This window comes from Octodon degus, unplaced genomic scaffold (genome assembly GCF_000260255.1).
Source record: "Octodon degus isolate 3935 unplaced genomic scaffold, OctDeg1.0 scaffold00147, whole genome shotgun sequence".
Taxonomy (NCBI): domain Eukaryota; kingdom Metazoa; phylum Chordata; class Mammalia; order Rodentia; family Octodontidae; genus Octodon; species Octodon degus.
In genome coordinates, this window is record NW_004524723.1 from 1,344,129 (window position 1) to 1,360,123 (window position 15,995).

The 15,995-nt window shown below is 46.1% G+C and overlaps 1 protein-coding gene and 1 long non-coding RNA gene across 4 annotated transcripts in view; one reads left to right on the top strand and one right to left on the bottom strand.

The window, feature by feature from the left end:
- Acvr2b (activin A receptor type 2B) overlaps positions 1-11,333 on the top strand; it is a 40,200-nt gene extending 28,867 nt beyond the window's left edge. For 2 of the 3 annotated variants that reach the window (XM_004642150.2, XM_023702172.1), the window contains exons 2-11: positions 2,168-2,375; positions 2,720-2,829; positions 2,963-3,114; positions 3,194-3,337; positions 3,882-4,025; positions 4,241-4,389; positions 6,259-6,373; positions 7,058-7,196; positions 7,288-7,418; positions 7,833-11,333. In XM_004642150.2, the coding sequence (XP_004642207.1) occupies positions 2,168-2,375; positions 2,720-2,829; positions 2,963-3,114; positions 3,194-3,337; positions 3,882-4,025; positions 4,241-4,389; positions 6,259-6,373; positions 7,058-7,196; positions 7,288-7,418; positions 7,833-8,027 (1,487 nt within the window). In that variant the 3' untranslated portion in view covers positions 8,028-11,333. The remainder of the gene's footprint in view (positions 1-2,167; positions 2,376-2,719; positions 2,830-2,962; positions 3,115-3,193; positions 3,338-3,881; positions 4,026-4,240; positions 4,390-6,258; positions 6,374-7,057; positions 7,197-7,287; positions 7,419-7,832) is intronic. The other variant, XM_023702173.1, reaches the window with a different exon arrangement.
- LOC111812864 overlaps positions 9,690-15,995 on the bottom strand; it is a 14,736-nt gene continuing 8,430 nt past the window's right edge. The window contains exon 2 of the long non-coding RNA XR_002818243.1: positions 9,690-15,757. This is a non-coding gene — a long non-coding RNA (uncharacterized LOC111812864). The remainder of the gene's footprint in view (positions 15,758-15,995) is intronic.

A 15,995-nucleotide genomic window follows, 5' to 3' on the forward strand; every position in this document is an offset into this window, starting at 1 on the left:
AGGTCAAAGGAAGTTGCACCCAGGGCTGGAGTGGGGAAAGATGAAGTGGTCATTGGGAAGGTAAGCTGTTGTTTTAAGAGCTTCAGCCATATTAGATGACCACCATAATAATTCAGCAATTCTTACTAGGACCATAACCTATCAGAGCTGCAGAACCACAAAAATATGTTCCTACCTCCTTTTCAAGTCTTGCTTTAACCAGCATACCTACCCACATCTTGTGACAATTGTGTGTGTCTGGATCTGGTTCTGACACTTGTAGCCAAAGGTCCTGCTTTTGTCAACTTACCAGTCTTACAGGGAAAGTCCAGAATTTGAACACAATTAATTGAATACAACAAGCCAAGGTAGCAAGTAAGGTGACAGGAAATACAAGGACCAATAAATTAGAGAGTTTGCCTGGTTTGGGGAGTGAGCGGAGAGTTAAAATACTAGGGAGAAAGTGGAAAGTATTTGCTGCCAGAGATATAATGGGTGTAAGTCAGGAAGCCAAATACATTCAGGACTCTGACACTGGGGTGTGGCTACAGGGGACAAGGTGAGAGTGTTCAGCTCTCCCATCTGTACCCACCTTGGAGGCTAGCCTCACAAGGCTCAAGTTCCCCCAGTAGTATTGCTGTGGGTACATTGGGGCACTGGGTTGGGGAAAGGTTATGTACCCTCTGGACTGAGTGTTTTGCATAGCTGAGTAACAGATGCTGGTGCAGGTAGGCAGAGGTCTGTGGGCATTGTGGTTGCCAGCCTGGTCTTGGCGCATGGTCAGCCTCTGATGGTAAAGTAGAGTTGCTGGCCCATCAGCTGGGTTTTTGGATTGATTGGTTCCTCCTCCATCCTGGGGTGGGTCTAGTTTGGGGGCAGCCATGGTAGTGCCTGGTTATTGACTCACAGTAGGCTCGAGATGTTGAGAAAGGCTGGCTGGATGCTTAGTCATTCCTGTTGGATGTTCTATGCAGTCCAAGTGTGCTGTGGAGGTCCTAGGAAGGGGCTGTCACTCAGCATTCCTAGACAGAACTTCTTCGGGCATCTGTGTACCCTCCCATCCCAGGACTGTGGGATTTGTGGGGACAGTGGGAGGCAAATATGGGGGTTGTCTTAAAGGGAGGGTGAAGAAGATAGATTTTGTGCATGTTTGAGGCCATTCTTGAAGAAAAGTATAGTTGGAGGTTGGAGTTTTAGGCACAGGATGGTACTTCTGCAGGGGTAGAGTGGGATTCAGGAGCGGATGGGATATGCTGAGGTTGTTGGGGGAAGCCCAGCTGGGAGGTTGATCTGTGATTGCAGGTTGACCTCCAGCTAGCCTTCCTCCCTGGGAGACTTAGGTACATCTGTAGACATGCTCAGCACCAGGAATTGTTGTTGGGTGTAGAAAGGACATTGGAGGGGCCTTGCTCCCCAGGTGGTCTGGGCAGGAAGTTGTGGAGGGTACACCAGGGCACACAGTGGCACACCAGGCTTCCTGGGAAGAATTAGTGTGTGGAGGCAAGGCAGACTGCTATAATAGAAAGCCATCTCTCCTTGTAGTTCCTTCATGTGTAGCACCTCATGTCTGCACCAGTGGTTAAAAGTGGAGATCCTGCCAGGCATGGTGGCTCATGCCTATAATCTCAGCACTTGGGGGGCAGAGACAGGAGGATTGTTCTTGCATTCAATCCAGCTTGGACCTTAGTAGTAAGTTAAAGGCCAGCCTGAACTACATTTAAAGGGGGGCCGAAGAAAATCCTATTTCCCTTCTATATTCCCAGTAGATAGGTCTGGGCTATGTCTGGGAAAATACATTTTTAATAAACACTGTCACTTTATCATAGCCCTGTACTTACAGTGATTTTGATGCACACTGAAGTTTTGAGGCTCCTTCATTATTTTCTGCTACAAGGAATGCCTCTCCCAAACCTGAAGCAGAGTTGGAGTTCCTTGTCCTACACCTGTTTATCAGTGTGGCATCCATCTTTCTGTAGTATTAGGCTTCCTTTCTTAGGCCCAGAGCAGCTGCAGTGGGAAAAACTGAGAGCTGACGCAAGTGGGCATACAGTAGGAAGCTAGAGATGCTGATGCATGGAGTTCTTGCCTTAAGAGGAGAGGGTGTCCTGGTGTCTGGGTCTAGTTGCAGGAGGTTGGGGCTACAGCCCTTGAAACATGCTCAGCTATTCTCACCTCTCTGGGGGCACAGGTTCTGGGCGTGGGGAGGCTGAGACACGGGAGTGCATCTACTACAACGCCAACTGGGAGCTGGAACGCACCAACCAGAGTGGCCTGGAGCGCTGTGAGGGTGAGCAAGATAAGCGGTTGCACTGCTACGCATCTTGGCGCAACAGCTCAGGTACCATCGAGCTTGTCAAGAAGGGCTGCTGGCTGGACGACTTCAACTGCTACGACAGGTACTGCCCAAGCACCCCTTCCTCCGCTGAAGCCTGCCTGTGCTTGTGCTGCCAGCTGGGCTGTGCAGATCTCAGGATGTCAAGTGAGAAAAGAACTTGTGAGGTGGCACTGTGTCCCAAGCCTATCCACAAGAAGCTTGCCCCGTCTTAGCTCTGTGGAGGGTGTTGGTGCATGTCAGCCCCTGGCTGTCACTACTCAGCTTTGGGTTGTACTTTAGGGGATGGATCCCACTATACCATCGAACTTACCCATAACATTCTGTCTGTGGGGAAGAGATTGCACAGGCCTGGGAGGGTCTCTCATTCCCCTGTTGGAAGGGGTGTAAGGAAAACTCTGCCTTTAGGCAGGAGTGTGTGGCCACCGAGGAGAACCCCCAGGTGTATTTCTGCTGCTGTGAAGGCAACTTCTGCAACGAGCGCTTCACCCACCTGCCGGAAGCGGGGGGCCCAGAAGGTGAGGGGCCAGTGGGAAGAGGGGCCCTGACCCAGCAGATGGGGGCCTGTCCTTAGCCTAGAGTGGCTGCAGGGTCTTCTGGAGATGTGGTTGTGGGCGGGCTGTGTGATGCAGGGCTCCATGTGTCCCCCAGTCACGTACGAGCCACCCCCGACAGCCCCTACCCTACTCACGGTGCTGGCCTACTCGCTGCTGCCCATTGGGGGCCTCTCCCTTGTCGTTCTGCTGGCCTTCTGGATGTATCGACATCGCAAGCCCCCCTATGGCCATGTGGACATCCATGAGGTGAGACAGTGCAGGTTTGGGGCAGGGTGGGGCAGGGGAGGTGCATGAGTCCAGGCCAGATGCCCTTAATCTTTTTCAGGACCCTGGGCCTCCACCTCCATCCCCTCTGGTGGGCCTGAAGCCACTGCAGCTATTGGAGATCAAGGCTCGGGGGCGCTTTGGCTGTGTCTGGAAGGCCCAGCTCATGAATGACTTTGTGGCTGTCAAGATCTTTCCACTCCAGGTAAGGGGGGACTCCAGATCGTCCTGCCTTACCATGGCCAGTAATAGGGTTCTCTAACTGGATGCACAGTGGGATAAGAGAAAGTGATCTTACTAGGTAGGAATGGTAACTTAACATCACCCTTGACTGGGCCGAGGATTATATGCAGCTGTAGATTTCCTTCGTAGGACTAAAGTAGGATTTTGCCCAACTTTGATCTGCTTTAGTTTCTAGGCTTTTGATTTTGACATTGTGATCTTAGAGATACTAGGCGTCGTCTTCCGTAGGTCAGACACTTAGCAGAGCCAGGCCTGGCTGTGCCTTTCACTTATTAGGTGATACAACTTATTGCTTCTTGGGACCCACTGGTTTTGTTTATGGATCATGGTGCTGTGGTCACGCTAAAGTGATCTTGGCTTTGCTGTTGGTCTGTTGCTCCAGAGCCCAGCCCTGTGCTGCTCCCTTGTCCCCTTAAGGATGCTGAAGCTGGCAGTCCAGGGTTGGGATAGGGTTAGGGTCTCTGTCCTGTAGTGGGGCCTTGTGGCTGAGCTTTTTTCCACCTCAGGACAAGCAGTCATGGCAGAGTGAACGAGAGATCTTTAGCACACCTGGCATGAAGCATGAAAACTTGTTGCAGTTCATTGCTGCCGAGAAGCGAGGTTCCAACCTCGAGGTAGAACTATGGCTCATCACGGCCTTCCATGACAAGGTAAGCCAGGTCCATCAGTAGACGCCAAGGTGAGATGGAAAGGTCTGCATGGTTGTGTCCATGACGAGGGAGCCCCTGCCACAGATGTTTCTACAGTAACACCTTTTAACCCTGGGCTAATTATTTATGATACAAAGTATGTTTCTACCAGGGCTGGGCTGGTTCCTATTGTACACCTAGAGCCTTTGCCTGACTTCTGTGCTGCCTTCTCTTAGGGCTCCCTCACAGATTACCTCAAGGGGAACATCATCACATGGAATGAACTGTGTCACGTGGCAGAAACAATGTCACGAGGCCTCTCGTACCTGCATGAGGATGTGCCCTGGTGCCGTGGCGAGGGCCACAAGCCATCAATTGCCCATAGGTATGTGGGTTAGCAAGTGTCCTACTTGAACTTGTCCTGGAACAGCAGAGAAGGTTGGTGGGTGGGGACAGAATCTGGGGGTGTGTCACTTTCCTAAACAGGCTTATTGTGTGGCAGAACAACTGGGCACAAAACCTGGCCTTTACCTGTGTCCTGAGAGCTGGCATGGCCTCCTAACCTGGTTTCTGGTGCCCTCTAATGGTGATGTGAAAAGTTACTGACTTCATTACTTTGGGGTGTTGGCTCAGCAGTCAAACTTTTTTGGTGAGGACTCCTTGTACTGTTAAAATGAAGTTTTTCATATGTAGGTCAGTCTGCTGGTATTTGCTGGTGTTGAACACCCACGTTCCATTACCTATCAGAGATGATAGCGTCTGTCATGTAGCCCCAGGAGAAGTCCTCTGTACTCCTGAAAGATGAGCTTAGATTTTGACAAGAGTCTTCTGAAACAGTCCCAGGCACCTTCTGGTGCCCTTGAGGCACCTTTTGAAAATCCCGTATTAGCTAGATATAGGGTTTCATGCTTGTAACCCCAGCACACTCTGGGCAGCTGAGGCAGGAAGATTGTAAGTTTAAGCTTAGTTTGGGCAGCTTACAACCTAGTGAGATCCTGTTTTAAAATAAAAAAGTAAAAGTAGGCCTGGTGATGTAGGTCAGTACAAAGGCTTATGGGTTAAATCCATTACCGTGAGACAAAAACAAAAACAATTCTTGTGTTACCTTACCACCATTGTGCTTTACTGAATGCATACCATACTTTAAATGCTTTGAAAATACCAACTCATCTAATTCTCAGTGCTGTTCTGTGAGATAGAAACTTGTCTTAGTCCTATCTTACTGGTGAAGGAACAGTATTTCAGAGAGATTGAGTAATTAATCAGTATCTCATACTAGTCTGGCTCCATGCCAATGAGGAAGGAGAAGACACCTTGAATTCTAGACTTCAAAGCTAAAAAAGCTGTCATGATACAGAAGGTTAACTGTATGAAATTTTTTAGGTCCAAAGATTGAATGTTGCCCCTTGCATATTTTTCAACTTAAGAGTAATGCAGGGCTGGCGAGATAGCTCAGTGGACTAAGCACCTGCTTTGGCAAGCATAAGGACCAGGGTTTGATCCTCAGTCCTGCAGATCGTGCCATCCCCACCCCTGGGGCTCACTGAGCCGGGGACAGTCTGGGCATGGTGGCGCATGCCTGTAATCCCAGTGCTGGGGAAGCTGAAAGCAGGAGGCTTACCATGAGTCCAGTCTGCATAGTGAGACCCTGTACCAAATACACAAAATGAAAAAAAATTTAAGAATAATGCATAATAAGTGTGCCAGGGTGAATCAAAGCTTTTTGTGTATTGCTCAATTTAATCTAGAGTATGACTGAGACAGTGCTGGGAGAGTTAGAAGACTCAGAGTAGCTCTTTTGGTATGGGGTGGAGCTGTGCAAACACCAGTGTCTTGATCTACCTGCCTGCATAGCTTGCATAGGGTCTTTGGCAAGCTGATTTTAAATTTCTGTTTTCATCCACATTCTAAATATCATAAATTATATTTAGAAATAAAAGTCAATATACCTTCCCCCAACTTCTCTGAGAATGTTTGGGTTGCGTTTTAATGCTTTGGGGATTAGAATAGGGTCTGTCTAGCCATTGGCAGAGGAAAATGGCTTTACCACCTGTGGTGGACATCTTCTACCTAAGGCTACAGGGAATTCCCACCCATGTGTGGGCTCCTGAAAATGCTTCGCCCTACCACAGAGTCTGCACCCTAGATGAGGTTGTAAGACTCAGACTCTGGATCTCAAGAGCAAGGTGGTATTCAGGTGTAGAATGTATTGCCCATGCCATCCTGTTTCATCTGGGCCCACTTGTCTTCACAGGGACTTTAAGAGCAAGAATGTATTGCTGAAGAGTGACCTCACAGCAGTGCTGGCTGACTTTGGCCTGGCTGTTCGGTTTGAGCCAGGGAAACCGCCAGGGGATACCCATGGCCAGGTACCAATCCTGGGTGGGGAAATGAGGGGCATTCAGTTGGTGAGGTGAGGGGCAAGGGTCACTTCATGAAGTCTGAACTCTCAGAGTATAGGGCTCTGTTTCATCTGTGTGGAAAGCAAGGCCTGGAGCTTGGTGATGCTTCCCTGGGCCCCTGGGATTTTTAGCTGCTTATCTTTGTAGTCTCAGTGTCTTGTTTAATCATAACTATTAAATAGGACAAAATAGGAAGATTGATGGACATGATGGCACACTCAGGAGACTGAGGCAAGGGCAATCACTCTGTGTTTGAGGCTAGTCTGGGCCACTTTAGTAAGACCCTGTCTCAACAACACCAGCAAAGTACCGAGATCCAAACCAGGCATCTAAAAAAAGTAACTAAACCCAGAAAACTGTCATGAAACAATCAGCTAATGGTATTTTTTAGTGTTCTTCTTGCTTTTGTTTTTAGTCTTAATCTCAGTAAAATACACATCTTTGGAGTAGTTCCTTGTAGTATTGCTGTAGCAGTTTGCTAATAATTCCATAAAATTATCATCAAATGTAATTTGTAATTCTACTATGAATGCAGTGAATCAGGGCTTCCCATCCCTAGTATCTTACCTGAAATCTACCAGCCTGCCCATGGTGTGTTTACTTATGCCTGGTCAGTCTCTGTAGACCCTGCCCTCCTCCATCCTCATACAGGTAGGCACCAGACGGTACATGGCTCCTGAGGTGCTTGAGGGAGCCATCAACTTCCAACGAGATGCCTTCCTGCGCATTGACATGTATGCTATGGGCCTGGTGCTGTGGGAGCTGGTGTCTCGCTGCAAGGCAGCAGATGGTGAGTGGGATGGTGGCCTTGGACATCTCATGTTGGGGTTCAGGAGCTGCCAGGCCTTGGGGTGATCCCACTAGGCTTTTTTGCCTCTTAGGACCCGTGGACGAGTATATGCTCCCCTTTGAGGAGGAGATCGGCCAGCACCCTTCTCTGGAGGAGCTGCAGGAGGTGGTTGTGCACAAGAAGATGAGGCCTACCATTAAGGATCACTGGCTGAAGCATCCGGTGAGGGGGTTCATCAAAGAAGGAACCTTCATGTATGGGAAAAACCTGAGATCAAGGGGGAGTGAGGCACAGAGGAAGCTGCCATGCTCAATGGACCCTTGGCAGGTGGCTCTGGGTGGATATGGGGAGTAAGGTAGGATGATGCTTCCTCTGGTGCACAGTGTGACTGAGCCACTGTACTTTGGACCTGTTTATTTGGGCTTTGCAGAAGATTTGTTTTGAATATTACTGTGTCTGCTGTAGGAGGGACAGGTGGCTCAGGATGGTGGTTGCCAGGAGGGCAGACATCCTGATGACCACAGCTTGCCCTAGTCCCATCTGGTGAGTTGGGGCTGGAGGAGCTGTCCCCAATGCTCCTCTTCACCAAGGGGCTCTAATGAGGCTATCTTTCCCCTGTCCTCTCCTACTGTTCAGGGCCTGGCCCAGCTCTGTGTGACCATTGAGGAGTGCTGGGACCATGATGCAGAGGCTCGCCTGTCTGCGGGCTGTGTGGAGGAGCGAGTGTCCCTGATCCGGAGGTCGGTCAACGGCACTACCTCGGACTGCCTTGTCTCTCTGGTGACCTCCGTCACCAATGTGGACCTGCCCCCTAAAGAGTCCAGCATCTAAGCCCAGGATGTGTCTCTCCAGACTCAGTGGATCTGAAGAAAATAAGTTGTGTTTTGTTTTGGAAATCTTATAAAACCAACAAACACATAAAATGCAGCTGCTATTTGACCTTGACTTTATTATTATTATTATTATTATTAATATTATTTTTGGATTGGATCAGTTTTTACCAGCATATTGCTCTACTGTATCGCCAACAGCGGACATGTCAGCAGGCGTTGAGGTGCTGAGCTGTGAATGCAGAACCAGCGCCATGCTGAAGAGCCTCAGCCACCTCCTGTCCTTTGGGATTCATTTTTCCCACTTTCTCTTTGTTTGTTGTCTCAGAATCTGTGACACAAAGAAACCCATCTCCTGTCTTAGGAAACTTGATGCTGCAAACTCTACTAGAGGAAACTTTGATGACTGTTACATAACATAATTTCCTCAGAAGAGGATCTCTTTCCCCCTCTGCCCTTCTCCTACCTCCCCACCTTTTATTTTGTGTTTCTCCCTTTCTAGGCAGTGAGTAAGAAACAGCAGATGTATCTTTCACGGATCTAACGGGTGTTGTCCTGACCGAAGAGAACTGGGATGAGGATGAAGGATGGCTTGGACTGGAGTTGGAAGGGCAAGAGGTGTTGGGGTAGGGTTGAAACAGAGCTACACTGGACTCAGGCACATGCAGAGCAACATCCTTTGCTATGGAGGCTACTTCTCAGGTAACCAGGAATCGAGGGCAAGAACCTTGTGGGCCGAGCATTAATGGCAAGTGTGGGGTTTGGAGAAAGTCTGAGCACAGGGGCAGCTCAAGGTTCTAACCAGTTTTTTCCCAATAACTTTTGGGCTTGGTCATAGGATGAAACATTATTTCTGTCCAAATTTTAAGATGAAGCAAGGGCATAAATCATCGTAGTTTAATGAACATTCTTCATAAGACAATTCTATAAATATGTTTAATGGAGGAAATACTGAAACACCCTGTCCTCCTAGAGCAGTTTGCAAAATGCCCATGGGCACCCTGCATAGCTAGGTCTAGCTGAGTGGCTCCTCCAGGACCTGTGTCTCTGGGGTCTTCTGAGCCCTGCGGCTCTGGCCCAACCCACTGTGCTGTGGCTCGTGGATGTGGCTTTCTCCATACCCCTTAAAGTGGTGCATATTCTAAAAACCTTTCTATTTTGCCATAACCTTGCTCTAGTCAGTGAATGTTGCTGATGCTGCTGTTTCGACATTTGAATTTCTTACTTTTTGGAACATACTAAATTTGTTTTCAAACAAAACGTCCACATCCACATTTACACATAAGCTTTGCTATGTGGCTTCCGAGGTTTAAATTTTAAGAAAGAAAATAATAAAACTTCACGACCACAGACCACCTCAAACCAGAAATACCTCAGAATTTTTTCTACTTGTATAAGTTTTATTATGTATTTTGTTAGTTGTGTTGTTGTGTAGTAAGTATACTTTAATGTAAGTTGGTTTTTATGACAAGGAAGTTTTGAAAAGTAGAAAAACCCAGATTTGTGTCTTTTAGGGATTATTATTTTTGTTTGATAAAGCCCTCTTGTAAATAATTATCATTGACTGTATGTAGGTTGGCTGTCTGGGCTGAGTCTGGGCATTTATCACTCTTGTTGGGAAGGCTTTTCCTTCCGGTTTCTGTAGTTTTTTTTTTAAAATAACATCACATCTCTTGAATCTTTATGGTAGGCGAGTTGGTGGGTGAGGGGAGAGCTTGACCTGGGTGAACTAAGGAGACCTCCTTTAGGGCTGAGTGGGGTGCAGATGTTCCCTGTGACTTGATGGGTCAGTATTCAGAATGACAACACCTGAGCTTGGTGGAAATGGCCATTAGGCCCACATGAGCTAATTTTACTTGAAGTTTAATTCTTTCAGTAGCTTAGTGGTGGTGTCTATGAGGAGATGGGCAGCATCTGCCTGCAAGGTGTAACTGTAAGATGGTTCTAGAGGAGCACATCTGCGTGGAGAGGCTTGTTCTTTGCCAGCCCAGGGGCTCGTGGGGGTCCATGGGGTCAGCAAAGTGAGGCGCACTGTGTACATGGAGGTGACTGCTTCTGCTCAGTGTGCTGTGTGTGGTATCTTGGCTTACTGTGGGGTGACTATTGCTCTGGGGGTCAGGGCACAGGGTGTGCTGGAGGAGGCTAGTTTCCTCCCCTCAGAGCTTGGTATTTGCATTTTGGGTCAAAATGTGGTCTGGCAGATGGTTATAGGGACAGGTGTTTTGTTTTTATTTTTGTAAGCTATATTGTCTTTTCCCTCAGAATAATTTTAAACTACGAAACAGGCCTTACAGCAGTTGCTTTTCTTTTCCACTTATTTCTTTAAGAAGCTTTAAAGTATTTATTAAAAAGTGCCATATTCTACTTTCTTTAGCTTTCCTCTCAGGCAGTGGGGGTATGTGTACTTTTCTCCCTCAGAACAAATAAAATTAGGTAATTCACTACAGGAATAATAGATCACCAATCCTATATAGTGCCAAACACTAAACCCCAGCTTTCTCTTTGATTTTAGGTTTCTCTGGGTAGTTTTTCTTATCTCTGCTGGTTGGCTTCATAGAAGTGAATGGCCTGGATGAGGGAGTGTTGAGTGGTAGTCATGACATGGGACCTTCTAGTGAGGCCACAGTACAGCAGGCCAGCCTGATCCCTTTTCTCTGAGTGGCTTCCCTCTTTGCTGACCCTGTGCCTAGATACTGAGGTGCCCCTGTGGAGCCTTGCCATCAGAGTGAAGTGTCAAGTGTTGTACCATTTGGTGGGCTGGGTAATAGGAAAGATTGAAGGTCCATCTCCGTTTCTGGGGCTTTACCCTGTCTCTTCCTTATGTTGTTGTGTAAAATGTGCCCCTCCGATGTATACACGGTTACTAATGATTAGAATGTGGGTGATTTCCTTCTAGGGCATGGCTCTTGGGACCCCTATGCCCAAAGTGTCTGTTCACTATCACATGCTATCTGAAGGGAACCCTAGTTGGCATTGATGATGATGATGATGGTGCTTGAGTCACAGGGCCTCTGCCTGTGCTCTTCTCCATATTTCACACAGTATCCATTTTGGAGGTTCAGAAAACTTTTTTTATTGCCCCAAGTTCTGTGGAAGATAAGTGGCAGTAGGTCCTGTCCCTGCCCATGGGAGGGGTTGTCATGTTCATGGTGAGAGAGGCATGACCAAGGATCCTTGCTCCTTCCTTTCTATTGTGTTGTTGTCTAGCTAAGCAGGCCCTTTGCAGAGACTGTTCTAGTTGGAAGCACTTGTGATAACAGTGTGAAGTCACACCTAGCTAGAGAAATCCAGGGATAAGCCAGGGCAATAAAACACAGGTTAAAAATGAGGGTCCTGCAGATGACCTTGAGGAATGGGTGGGCAGTGAAGTCCATGGTCATAGTTATTGGAGCATCCTGGGAGCATGATATGAGCTGTTTTTCTGGGCCCGTTGGTCTGCAGCATGAGGAAGCAAGTGGTGCAGATGGAATGTTCAGGGGAGAAGGATGCCTAGCTGCAAGGCAGCATGGTGCCAGTTGCTTTTTAACTCTGAGTTCATTCTGTTTGTACTTGGGATGTTAGTGCAGATAGAGAAGGACATCAGCTAGTCCTGAACATCTGTAGGAGATGAGGGCCTCATCCTCACATGCTCAGCAAAAGGAAGGCTCTCATCTGCAGGCTGTGAAGCTTGCCACAAGGGGCTAGGCCAGCACTCATGGGGCTTGATGATTTAGGCAGTGCAGGGCATGCTCTTGTAGTTTTGCTCTGTGACCTTCTTCATTTGGCCATGTTCTTATCCTCAGATATTCTGTCCTGGGGCCCAGGCTGTGTGTGTGGTTTTTCTCTTGGCAAGACCAGCTATGTATGGAATGTCTATGTGCTCTGGCTGAGAAGGTCTGTCATGTGGCCTCAGTGCTGGAGGCATGAAGGCAGGGAAGTGACTGTCCCATCCAGAGTGGGAAGATCAGACGGCTAGCTCACAACAGAACTGTGTGTTTTTAAAGTATGTAGTGTAAAATTCCCAAGCACTTATTGGTAATAAAAGAATTTGCTGTTTGGTTTTCTCTCCCCTAAATGACTAGTAAAAAAACCAGTCATTATTGTAAAAAACTTGGCTTGCCAGCAAAATACCTAAATTGGAAAGCAGTTTCCAAGAGTTACTTCAGTTTGATCTTCAGTCTCAGGTGTCTCAGGCTGTTGGATTTCAAAGGCACACCTTTGGAGAGAGGGCCAGGCCTGGCTGCATCTCTGGGCATTAGGACCATACCTTTCCAGGATGCAGCCCATATCTCCTCATCTACTGTGGTCTTCCTGAAGCAGCAGTCACAAAAAGAGGGGCAGGGTGTCCCTTCCTCCTTCTCTCAGTTTGCTAAAGTGCAATTTCCTTGGTCAGTAGCTGTGAGAAAAACTAAACTAATAAAATGCTCAACAGCTAACATATTCAGGAGGAGTGAGTTTTTAAGTCTTGGTCAACATTGCCTTTTAGACAAAAGGCCCCCTACTTCATGTATCTGGTACAGAGTCTCACTATGCAGATCAGACTTGTAGCAATCCTCCTATTTTCAACCTCCCCAGGGTTGGGATTACAGGTGCGCATCACCACACCTGGACTCAAGGCCTACTACTTCACTGGATGAATTGTGTATCTTCTCAGTCGAGAATTTAAACATTTAATGCATTCAGGGTTATGCACATGGTTCTTTAGGTAAGATTTGGGTGGTTGATTTGTAACTAGCCGTCTACCTCTGAATGTATCCCAGGCTTTTAGAACATTTGGACATTTTTTTGAGATAATGATTTAGTTTTGTAGGAAAAAAAAGTTCAAACACTCCTTTGGAAATTCACTTAACTACATTTAAAAAAAAAATAAATGAATTCAAAAGGCCCATTGAGCCATGTGGGTGACACATTTCTATAATCCCAGCACTCAGGAGGCTGAGGCAAAAGGCTCACTTCAAATTCAGGATCAGGATGGGCTACATAGTGAGTTCAAGGCCAGCCTGAACTACTTAGCAAGATCTTGTCTCAAAAGGAGAATTAGAAAAAGAAGAATCCCATCAAACTAGCAACATGTGAAAGTCAAAATTATTTAAAGGGATATTTTGAATGTTCCTATTTTATACTCTCTTGGGGTTCATTGTAAATTTTGGTTTGGATGAAGGAGGTCTCTCCTACCTCCTAAACAACCACCACCAAGTACTGGGAATTAAACCCAAGACCTCAATACTGAGCTTCAACCCCAGCTCTTTTTAAAATTTTTTAATTTGAGGCAGGGTTTCACTTCAGTGGCTAAATTGTTCGAGCAAGGTCAAATTTGAGATTTTCCTGTCTCAGCCTTTCAAAGTGCTGGGATTACAGGAATGTACCAGTCATACCCAACCTTGGGTGAAAATTTGCATTTAAAGAATTTATCACCATTTAAGTTTGTCCTGGGGTTTAACATTTTCATGACAGTATCTTCCAAGTATGAATGAATGTGATATTCCCTGTATCCCTGTAGTACCAAAACCAGTGATGGCTTCATTAATTCCTGTGGCAACGCATAGACATAATAAGTAGTTTCTGCTGAAGAATTAACATGCATATTCTTCAAATACCTGGATTATGGTAGTAGGCTCTACACTGACCTTTTTCCCTCTGGGGCAGTGTTGTATTGTCTAGGTGGGTGATGGTGGACCTTTTGGAGCTTTCAATGATGACAAATAGCCCACGGTGACATCATGCCATAGATTCACACACACTGGTTTTGGGCTTAGGCAGTTCTAGGAACTATTGTAAGCCATCCAGGGGCACTAAAGAAATACATACAAGGCCATATGGGTGTATGTAGTATGTATTGGATACTCACAGAAAAGTCTTACATTCATTTGCAGAATTTAGGTTTTTGAGCTCAACAGTTAAGAAAAATGTGATCTATTAGTTTTTCAGGCCAATGAGGATGGGTTTTTGTGAATGAGTAAATTGTGTCTTGAATCTTGGAAACTTGCACTCTTTGTTGGGTATGGGCCCATTCTCTGACTTTCCTAGTTATGTTCGCATTGATATTGTTAGATAGCCTTGTAAATAAAAGAATAGGTTATATAATAGAGATACAACACTTGAAATTTTACTTTAAAAAAAATCTATAGCTCTACATACATACATATATATATATATATATATTTAGTTATATCACCTGACAGATTTCTTCTACACAGTGTGGAGATTGTTTTATACCACAGATTATTTTTATAAAGCCTAGTGAGTTTGAATAAGAATGCTTTTGTAATCAGAGCTGATGAGGTTTACCTTTCAGGATAACTGTACACTGGAGCATGAGTGGTGTGGAACTATTAGCGCTCACATAGACTCTTGTATACACTGGCAGCCTGCAGTCAGTATCTAGGTCTCCTTTGGCCCAGACTCCACTTGGGGCAGTATAGAGAGCCATGCTTCGATTTGACTCTTTTTGGATTGGAAAGAAAAGGGTTGGGAGAGGGAGTGGATCTACAGTGTGTTTGACCTTAGTGCTTTTCAACTAAGGGTTCTGAGATTAACAATTCACTTGTAAGCACCTATCACAGAATATAAGTGCATAAGGGTGTTTGAGGAGAATATACTGTGTGGGGTGCAGATTGGGGTAGGATAGGACTGGAAGAAATATGATTTACATTATAAAATCTTTGAAATGAGGATCTGGTGTTTTGAGTTCGACCAAATTGAACCCTAGGACCAGATTTTCCAGTTGAGTAATTCTTCAGAAACAGCAGAGAGGGCCATGTGGACACAATGGTCCAGTTAATTAGAGAACTGCCAGGCACATGTTTCTCCTGTGGTCATCTCCAGTTTGAATATGAGCACAGTTGGGCTGGCTTGCTGCCCAGTAACAGGAAACCCTTCACATGTCCACAGAGGTTCCCACAAAGGTCATTGTCACTGCCATTGTGTGGGAGGCAGTCTTCACTTTAGCCTTTTTGTTTTCAGGTAGATGGTTATTAGGGGGGAACTTCTAAGGAGGGAGGGGAAGTGAATAATTAAGCTAAACTATAGTACTCTCAGAGTCTAAGGTGAAGGCCTGTCCTGGACATCCTGCCTGCTGGCTTAAGGCTGTGGCTTCCAAAGGGACACTGGATATAGTTTTGCTATGAGATTATTTTATGTTATTTTAAAACAGCTGTGCTTTCTGTTCATTCTGTTTGGGAATGTAGTTTTATATTTCAGCACTTTCATAATGGTAATAAACTTAGTTCTTGGAGCACTACGGGAATCAACTTAGTCTTGGATCTAGTACTCTAGTAATCAACCCATTGTTCTTTTTTCTGTTCCCCATAAAAGAACATTTCTTGCTCTCCAGCCACTTGTCTTGGAATGTAATTCTGTTGTGCCTTTGTTTTTGTCACCCACTTCCCCCAAAAGCAACTGCTGTAAGCTTTTTCCTATGTGTCTTTTCTAGCCCCAGCTCCTTTACACTCTTCCTTTTTTTCCAGCTCCAATTACTGGATACATTTCTGTGATCCAGGTATTTTAAGAACCACTTACCTCAGACCTTATGTTGAACAGTGTCACCATCTGGGTCCTCTTGATACTCAGACTTAACATACACATACAGGAGCCCTGCCTTGTGGAGGCACTTGTCTCAAAGCAGAACTCTTCCCAAGGACTGACACAGGAGCGTATCCTAGTGCTGTGCAGGGTTGCCATGGAGTCTCACCTGAGCGGTGGTGCTTCCTGTGTTCCTCTGAGTTCTGCTTTTTTCAGTATTCTCGCACTTGCCTGAAGAGGCAAAATAACTTGACTGGCTGGTCTTACATGCAAATTAGTTCCAAAGATGAGATCTTTATAACACATTTCTAGTTGCTAAAGCGCAAATGTAGAACATTTGTTTAAATGGCAGGATAAAAACTCACCATCCACCACAGTGCATTTTGGGAAGATAACTGTAGCATATGTTGCTGTGAAATCAGGCTTTGTGGGATGTGGCTGTTTGTCACGTATTTTAAATAAATAAGTA